At 35.1% G+C, this 10,430-nt stretch overlaps 1 protein-coding gene across 1 annotated transcript; it reads right to left on the bottom strand.

Moving 5' to 3' along the window:
* Window positions 1-5,727: 5,727 nt before the first annotated feature.
* On the bottom strand, window positions 5,728-8,175 carry LOC145674025 (uncharacterized). The gene has a single exon (XM_081743851.1). It carries the CDS (start codon window positions 8,173-8,175, stop codon window positions 5,728-5,730), a length of 2,448 nt encoding a protein of 815 aa, XP_081599977.1.
* Window positions 8,176-10,430: the final 2,255 nt, after the last annotated feature.

Here is a 10,430-nt window from a genome sequence, read left to right as displayed (position 1 = left end):
TTTATATATTAACCAACTTAATCAACTTTAAAGTTAATTGTGTGTTGTGTGTGTGTAGTGTTAAGTGGTGTGCGTTATCAAAGTGGAAAAGGATTTGGTGTACAGATACAGTCTGGTGGAGGACCGCAGACTAAAATCAGTCAGTGAAAGTGTAATAGGCGACTTAAGATTTACGGAAGACCGCACCCTAAAAAATGGTATAGTTGGCATAACCATTAAATGGTTAATAATACCAGAATAGTATTGCTTATATAGGGACAGCTATGCTTATGGCCAGTAATAGCATACAGGTATGGCTACTAAATCCGGGTTATTGTTACCATACATATGTGCAATAGTACCATATTTCTGTATTGTAAATTTAACTATAATCGGAGTTAATAGTCAATATTACCATGCAGATTACAATACAGCTACATCCCAACTATACCTTTATAGCTCTGCCTACAATACCATATTCGTTCGAATACTATACCGTATAGGTATTGCAAAGATACTAGATAGTTGGACAACAGGTGGACAACCATACCGTATAGTCATTGTAACCATTATATATTGTTGTATTTGCAAGACTAAATTACAGTACCTACAATACCGTATGGCTATTTTAACAATACTGTCTTATTGAGACAACCATATAGCAGGGTAGCTGCACCAAATTTTATACTTCATGTAACCATACTATATTGCTGTAGTTGCAATATTATATGACTATATCTACAATACGGTATGGCTATGTGAACAAGAACGTCTTGTTGAAGCAGCCATGTAAGATGGTAGATGGAACAACCTGCATAGGTACTATAACCATATTATATTGCTATGGTAGCCATGCCGTATTGTAATATTGAAGATAAAGTATGTTTGCTGTTACCATGCTAGATTGTTGACAGAACAATCTAGCATAGTGTGTGGAACAATTTCGGAATTGTTATAGAAACAACACGCATAAACACACCACCTTGATTCTGCTTCATATTAAACTTCACAGAAGATAAGACAAAGGTATTATTAGAAACAGTTCCAGTAACCATTTCAATACTTCTTTAAATGGATAATGGAAATGTTTCTAATAATACTTTTGTCTTATCTTCTGTGAAGTTTGATATGAAGCAGAATCAAGGTGGTGTGTTTATAGCTATCGTAACCATGCAGTGTTGTTTCTATAACAATGGAACTGAGGTGGTATGCAATGTAGATCAGAAATTACACAGCATTTATAACAACTACTTTTATTTTCCTTTAATCAAGTATACATTACAGAAAAATTAGAAATGCAGCACAGTAATACCAAAAAAGGAACTTTACAATAATGCAGTTACGAAAGTATATAAATCTTTTAATCAATGCAATGAAAATATACCACATACCTTTGATTTACATTTCTTTCTTAATATTTTTACACGTATTTTATAAAATGTGGATGTTACTAAATAACAGTTATTCCAAGTAACTGAACACGGAAGACACATATTGATGATGTGTCCAAATTAGAATTATTTTTCATCTTACAGTTTCAGTGTACATCTGACACCATCTTCTGAGAGAGGAAATAAGATGGCAAATAATGGGTAAGGAAATTGAGAAGAACTCGAAGTATTCAATTTTGTAATCCATTCTTTTCCCATCCTATTTTTCTCTATCTAAAGATGCTGTCAGGTGTACAACCAGACTGTTAGACAAGATATAATTCTAATTTGGATACTAAGAATTGCCCCAATTAGATAAACTAGAAGTTTTGAAGAATCAAGATTCACTTAATACAATACACATATATACACGGTGATTCAGAACTCGAATTCGCAGGAAAATGAACTTTGAATACCCTGGTCCTCGTAAAGTCCTTAAAACTACAAAGAAAAACGTTCTTCGCAGGACAATCCGCCTCCACCATATCCGTTACGTTTCAACACAAAACTATGAAATATTCAAATTTGAAAGTTTTACTCCCTTGAGCGGAATATGGTACATCAACTCTGTCAATCATAGCGTGTTCTAAAGTTCATTTCCTTACGACTTCGGTATGCATACAAGCAAGAAATATATTGATTCTAGTAAGGAGCATGTAAATGAATATCAAATGAAATTAAATGCTGATTCATTTCACATTCTAAATTCAAACTTGAAAATTTAGTGGCAAGTATTTGTGCTTAAACTGATTCACACAGAACAGGAATCAGAAGAAAACAAATATATATATGTATTATTCCATTAGACGCAGATTTACTGTTTTACTGATAATGAATATATTATATAACGATTTATGGCTGATTCGTTTTATTATTAATGAATTTAACACTAATGCTTTATTGTTGTAAGATCATATTGCACTTATTTTTAATTTATTTTCCACATTCCTAATACTGATACAATAAATCATTTTCAACCAAAACTGCTAAGTTTTTTCTTAGACAGAAAACCAAGAAGAAAAAAAAATGAGTACAACTTAACAAATATACACAATTCTTTTGAAACTTGGTAACCGTTTGCATTAAAAATGTAAATAATATTTAAAAAAATACAAAACTAGTTACAAGACTGCTTTTTTTAAATGGAAAATTTTGTAACTACCATGTAGTTCTTTAGTGTCAATACCTACATCATAATAAATGTGTTTCTTCCTACGTTTGATAAATAATACGGAAACATGCATAAAATAAAGCGTAGAAGATTGAACTGAATTAGTGTTTCGCTATGTTAACTGAATTTTCCTTATCATTTTATTATTACATATTTTTCAAAAAGCTTTTTGGAGTTGGTAGTGCGTATTTCTAATGTCATTTAATCTCTCAATTTTTTTTTTCTTTCTTTCTAAAGTGTACCGTATATAACGGAGTACTGAAAAGTTTTCAGAATAGTTTTGCAGCTCGTGAAGTTTAAGCTAGAATGATTAAACACCACCAAGCAATTCCTCGTACATCCTTTGTGAGTCAGTGCCCTAAGCGGCTTTGTCCTAGGAAGTCGCATTTAGTTTTTAAGCGTATCTTCCCCCAGTTATGCGCTGAGTAACAGCGAAATTGAAGGTGACGAAATTTATGAAACTAGGTAAAGCTAGAAAATCTGCTTCAGAAACACATGAAATGTTGAAGTCAACATTTGGAAAAGATGCTTTAGGCCATGGTCAAACGTAAGAGCATGTTAAAAGTGACAGAACATCGGTTGAAAATAATGTCCGTTCAGGATACCCGTCAATCGGCATAGGATTTTGTACCACGAAGAGAACATGGGAGGATTACTGTAAAGGCTGTGTAGAGACTTGCTGTAAAGACTGTGAAAAAAATTATACTACTAACTTTCCATCGGATTTACCCAACTCTGCACCGTGTAACATTTTCTTCTTCAGAATGGAAATCAACTTCAAGGGCCGAGGATTTAACAGTATACAACACTCAAGCGAAACTGCCATCACGAAACACACGAGTGGAAATATATGCAAAAATTAAACGTGATCTTCTAGCACCAAGTCGCTTAAGCATTGACCACCAAGTGATGCACGAGGAGCCATTTGCCGGAATTTTACTGTACAGACACTGCGGAAACTGAGTACCCCATCATACACAAGACATTATTTAACATGATAAACGCAAACAAAAATTTACATTAAATGCCCACACAGACTGGATTACAAACGACACAATTTCACGACGAAAATTTTCGTTAGAAGTAATTATTATTATTTTACATTTTCTGAAATTATTTTCTTGGTACAATATGCATTATTTGCATCTAACAATAATACGAAAGTATTTGCTAAGCAGTAATAAGACTTGTAAGAAAAGGCACAAGAACAAATAAAATACTTAAATACAAGGGACAATAATTAGAACCATCGTTAGCGTAACGTTTCGTAACACCTAATATAAACGTTACAATACGAAAGAATATCTACTGATTCATGTTCTATCATAGGTTCGCTACATGTTTCCGTACCTATCTCTTAAGAGTTAATGGCATTTGATTTTCGCGACGTCACGCCTGTGGTTTTCATTCCTTAATAGTATTCGATTTCTCCTAGAAACTTTCCTTATTTTTATAAGTTTAAAATAAAATGAGGAGACAAAATGTATAACAAAGAAATTGGGGCAGCTCCTGCAAGTATCTACATTTTAAGGAGTAAAAATTTTGTTAGTGCACCAAGGATCAGAACAGGAATCGTCAGGCTGACGTCCTAGATTCAATCTTACGTCCAATAGCATATTTTCAACTCTAAAATTAGAACAAAGTGTAGTTTGAACTCAGTAAAGGTTATAGTAAATGGTTTATGTAATTCAGTGAGATTTTGAATGAAGAAATATTATGACCACTAGCAATGTATTTGCAATCAATAAAAGCTATTCTTTTCGACGTACGACACATCATACTACCATATAATATTAATCGGAATTTAATGGCATCATATGTTTTTCTTAAGACGGACACCTTCCCAAGATACGGTTCTTGACTTTGACACATTTATATTAGAATTGCAGAAACCCATTAAAAACTGCTTTCATAAATATATTTTTAGTAGTTTAAACTTAGTGTCACATGACATCCTTCCCAATTAAAAAAAAAATACTTAGAATTAAAAATGGCAGACAACGATTTACCTTCCTTTCACGCAATATTGCTTAACTTTTGTTTTAAACCCATTTCGGTAACACTAAATCCTTTTTATTAGCAAATCCAAGTTACATTCTTATGAAGGAACCCGAACCCATACAAACTTTTGCGACTGGGTACACGGATTCCTTTTCCAAAGCGGTTTTATATATATCGGGTGTAAGGAAAAGGTAGTACAGGCAGACAGACTTGATTCTACAGCTAAAACGATACGAAAATGTCTTTATAAAGTTGCCCTTTAAGGCCCCCTTTTGGAAGGGAGAGACCGGTAAACTTTGGTCGATATGGCAATATCGCACGGGTTGTCCGTAACAACACTTGATAGCAGCGACTTTGGAATGGTGTTTATCGTGGAGTAGAGGAAAGTGCCGTACTTCAAACGAAGGTACCTAACTTCAAAGCTCTTTGTCATTTTTCTTTTTCTTCTTCTTTTTTTAAAAATAAAAGTATGGAATATGGGATGCAGCAAAAGGTCTGAAATGTGGCGGGAAAATGTGAAGAGATGAAAACGTACATTTAAAATGTCAAATTGAATAAATGTCGTACAAAAAGAAGCTTTCTGTGCCCAGATCATGACAAAACATGCCGTTTCAAATCTAGCCATTTTGTTGTTAAAATTAAAAAAAAACTGATTTAAAAAACCTTAGATAACGAAGAAGTTTAAACTAAACTCCAAAGCCGATATCACGTGTTTCTACAGAGTACCGCAAGGTGTTACCTCATAGTCCAAATTTTACCCGTCTGTCACTTCAAAAGGGAACCTCGGAGGACAAAATATCGTAAGACATTTTCGTTTCATTTCAGCTGTAGAGTCAGATTCTGTCCAAGCTGTGCGATCTTTTCCTTACACTCGATATGTAACCTTTTTCTATTCCGAACAAAAAATCAGTATAAAATTTACATAGAACCAACCATGTTTTTTAAAAGTTTAGTTCCTACTTCGGTGGCCATAGGACCATGCAGGCAAAACATCTAGTAGTACAGGAATGTATGCTTCATTGCAAATGCTTTGCTAGTGGATATAATATTGTTTGACTGAAAATCACATGGATTAAGAAACATTTTCTTATGCTCGAGCCCTATTACGATTATGTTAGAAAACACTGCCCCACATGCAACACAAAATCATACCGAAACAGAAACATATATGTTGTCATTATCGATTATCTTATAATACGTAGGAGGCCCTGCAAAATTCAAATTTACTGGTATGCAGATCCACTCTTGCGTGAAAGACAAATGATATGCACAGTAGTGACTGTCATAGCCAACTGTTTTCATTTTCTTACATAGAAGGAAAATGTGCGACTCTTCGTCTAACAAAATTTTTTTTATATTATAAAAGTTTAAACCATCTTCATGAATTTCGAACGCTACCATGCAACACTTGAACACAAATCCGTTGTATATGCACCAAGCTACTGACCGACAAAGTTTCAACAACGAAGGAGGTAAACACATTGAAAACAATGGAAAATCCTGATCTTGTGAAAGGTATATCTTTGCTCCAGGTCCAGTTTCTTGTTGAATATGAAAACCGTTTTTCTGAAAGAACTTATAACATATCTGCAATTGGTGTTTCAAACCTATAGTTTCTAGAACATTCTTTCGACAATAAGCAATACGGGCAGCAATCTTGGACGGTTGGTGTTTGGATTCATACCTCATACACCATGTGAAAACAAGTGGTCCTATATGTCGCATTAAACGTGGATAGTGAACCATATGATGATGCTTAGGTTTTAATGTATCCTGAAAAAAAGATTTGTATATCTCATGATGTTCTTCAATTAATGTACAAAGTAATTCAGAAGTGTTTACGTGAATAACTTTTGATGTTAATATGACTGTTATTTCTCTTAGCAGAATATAAAATTTCCAAACGATATTTTCCTCGGGGATTAAGTCACCCATTATCAAACCAAAGTACCTTATGAGAAATAACATTTCAGCAGCAGACAAGTTTAATTTATTCTTTTCAAGATTTTCAGAAGATAAAGGTGCCGGCTTATTTACGTCATCTGACATGCTTGCAAAGGCCGAAATCCTACTGTTTAAAATATCCATTGTGAAAAGACGTGTTTCGTTGATGTAGTACTTCAAAATATGCATCATATCATAGTTCCCCACCCCTTCCAAAAGATCATGCATCACGTCCACACTGTAATTTTTGGTAACATGAAAACTCGGCAACATGTTCCAAGTGCTATTCTCTTTTACTCCTGTCTGTGAAGCATCTCCGAGAATTACATGTAGTTCATAATTCTCAACGTCCCGCAAATTCCGGACGTTTTCTCTTGACTGCGCCTGTAAATCTGTTTTTGATGTAAGGCAAAACCTGCAAGGGTACTTAGCAGAAAATGACTCTGTAAAGCCAAGAACGGAATTCAATCCAAGATTGTCACCTGTAATAACACACAACTTAAAATAAATCTGTACTTCTAAACCATTATACATTACACATATACCTTCACATTCTAGGAAACGCAACTCTTCAATAAGAATTGAAAAGGTTGCTTTATTACCGAAAGTTTTTCTATCATTTGAATGAAAGAGTAAGGCGAGAAATATGTTCTCTAGTTTCGCGAAAAACTCCGGTGGAATACATGCAATTGTATAATAAACTACCCCTATCTTTTTTGTACCAGCATGCCCACTTAAAGGATTGTTAATTTCGTAATCGTCAAAGTAAAGAAATAAAGGTAATATCAAACGATCATCAGAAACCGTTACCTCGTTTCTCCAATGCAGTCCTTGCACACTACTGAAAAGTACTTCAGTCTCTTGTTCTGCACTGTTCTTGAAGTGGAGTAACGTTGACAGAACATTCGGTAACTCCAAAAATCGTTTAAGCATTTTTCGCATAGGCACAAACTTTCCAAGCACTTGTAATGTTTCCACCGAAACCTCGCCTTTCTTTCTCTTTGAAGATAATTTCTGTCCAATAACATAATCAATTGGTTTTATCAACCTGCCCATTGTCTCTAACATGCCAAATCGCCTATATTCGGTTTCCAAGCTATAAAATGGACTGGATATTATACTAAACATGTTCATTACTTCAGTTACTGTATTATCATCAACATGATTTCCTCGAAGCGTTTGTAAAATTTTCTCTCTTAGCAGTTGCATCACACTACCGCCCATAAACCCGTGTACCCAGTCGCAAAGGTTTTGTATATGAGTTCTGGTTAAGTTACATTGACTATACAGTTTAGTAATAAAAAGAAGGGCTTCCTCCTTTACAGCCTCACGGTAATCTTCAAGAGAAAGGCTTTCCACAGAAGTTTCAATTGGTATATCACCATTATCAGTCAACTGTCTCTCAACATTGATGTGACACACCTCATTTTGGTATCCACGAAAAGGCTGGTTCCCATCACCACCCGTACTTGTTCTTTCGTGTTTCAGCAAGTGTTTGCGGAATGAATTGGCGTTATCAAATTCGCGTCCACACAACGATTCCCCACAACGAAAGGGGCTCATGGCACCTAATTTGTGACAAAATTTTAAATGAAGTAACAGAGACTGACTCGTTCTTAAGTCACTATGACAAACAAAACACTTAGGCATCTTCTTACAAACTAAAAAGAACGTATATACATGAAAAAACTATTTTACAAACTAAATGATTAACGGAAAACAACCTTTCCCGCCATTACACCTTTGATATTTCAGAGATAAGCGTGTTCACTGAAGGAAAATTCTTGTCGCAGTCATTTTCAATTTTGTACATATGTTTCTGCACAAATGTCCACACCTGTTCCGATTCCTTCGGATATTCTGCATCCAGTACTTGAAACGTCTTGAATGTGCTATCGATTGCTTTCAGTGGAGTTTCAACTCTGTAGAGATTATCCTCAATACTCACGTAGAAGGCTTGAGGTTCATCTATTTTTGAAGCGACAACGACGGGCATGGGCTGCACACTACATCCAAAGCGCTGCATCTTTAGATGATGCCTTTCTAACTCTGTTTGAAGATCGGACGCTTCCTGTAAGTCATGTACACAGAATTATTATCACGTTACACACCTATTAACACGTTATCAAATTCCAAAAACTACAAATACACGTATAATTAAAATGAGCTTGTATTTTAAACACGAGGTGCACCAATAATATATATAGCAATGCAATTAAACTGCTACCAACTGTTTTCAGGCATTCTTCTATACTAGAAATGTAATGTAATGAGGTCATAATTGACGCGAGTCACTTCTACGCGATATGAAATGTCTTGAAAACTAATATAGGTTAATATGACAGTATTTCGAATGTATTATTATACCCCTTGAGTTGTACATTTTTAATACCGTTCATTGTGTTTGTATTATCCGATGCAATTAAGAAAAGTTCTGGAAAAATTAAGTAAAGTTCCTTAGAGGAATCTACCCTTTAGTATAAGGTTTGAGAATAATCACAAAGAAAACAATCTGAATTATTGCACTTATAAACTTGACAGTAGTTACGTGAATAGATAACTGCGACATCAATAAAATTGTCCTAAGCTTACACTTAATGGTTTACATTTACAGTAATAAATATTTCAATTAAATGTGGCAAACTTGGAATCACATCCAGACATAAAGTAAGCACGGATATTTTAAAGATAAATTTAGATCCTGTACGTCAATGACCGCAATTCTTGACGTTACAAATCTCCAGGAAGAAGAAAGAAAAACCTTTGCGGAAATTTGAAAAGCAAGGATGCTACAATATCAATGAATTAGTTTTTAAAATAATGATCGCGAAAAGGTTGGTGCCGTTCCCCTACGTGCTGTTTAGTATTTTTATAAGATTGATATTACACACATATCATTACCTCGAGTATAAACACTTCTTACTTATTTATGCCATAAAATGAAGAAAGGAGTGCTATCATAGTTCCAATATTTGAAGGGTTGAATGAAGAACATTTTTAAAGGCACTGGGAAAAAGCTGTTTTGAGCCAAGTAAACATTTTATCCATGACCATAAACATATTTAACCTCTACTTATGTTTTAGAAAGTTTACATAGCATTCACCGAAAGTTTTACAGCATTTTTACGTTTACTATTGTTATTGGAATATAGGGTTTCATCACGGGAACTTCATAAGGCATAAACCTACAGTGGAACCGAAAATACGAATAACATCCTAAAATCCCCTCCCCCTTCCTCCCGGGAAATCGAACGCAGTCGCCCAACAAAGGAGATAAGTGTACTAGCAACGAAGGAGTAACTTTTAGGTCGGCCTTAAGTTCGTCACGTTTGAGGGATGTCGTCCCTCGGAGAGCACACAATCCGAGAGAGGGGAAGAAAGAAAGGAATGGATGGGGAAGGAAGCGGTCTGGGACCTGTGTGTTAGGTACCATCCCGGCATTTTTAGCATCGTTCACTGTGTTTATATTATCCGACGCGATTAAAAAACAAAAAAAACTCACTCAACCCAGGAAAAAACACTCAGGATGATTGGCCTGAAAAAGCTGTTACACTTCTTTGATCGAGTGATCCCACCGGGAATCGAACCCAGAACCGCTCGCACCAAAGGCGAGGGCGTTAGCGACTAATAAATATTGTGTTTTCCTATTTTATGCATATTCCTTTCTATCTACACAACTTAGGTTCACGATATCTTCGTAAGATACAAATCGCGTCACATACACCGATATATGCTTTACTAATTGCATGAAGAAGAGTCATGTATATTGCAAAATATGGTTGATAGCTCACTCCACCAAGGGCGTGCTGTCCCGAGGGGGCCTTTTCTTAAACAAACTTTTTTGTTTCCATGTACCACCAATATGATCCTCTTGATATGGTATGGTAATCATATCAATTGAGTGC

Source organism: Thermobia domestica, chromosome 17 (assembly GCF_964235325.1).
Source record: "Thermobia domestica chromosome 17, izTheDome1.hap1.1, whole genome shotgun sequence".
Lineage (NCBI taxonomy): Eukaryota > Metazoa > Arthropoda > Insecta > Zygentoma > Lepismatidae > Thermobia > Thermobia domestica.
Note: the sequence above shows the minus strand (reverse complement) of the source record. Positions and strands in the feature narration are given on the sequence as shown.

Excerpts from the sequence above, each read along its gene's own strand:
- LOC145674025 (XM_081743851.1), bottom strand. The coding sequence starts at position 8,175 with ATGCCTAAGTGTTTTGTTTGTCATAGTGACTTAAGAACGAGTCAGTCT.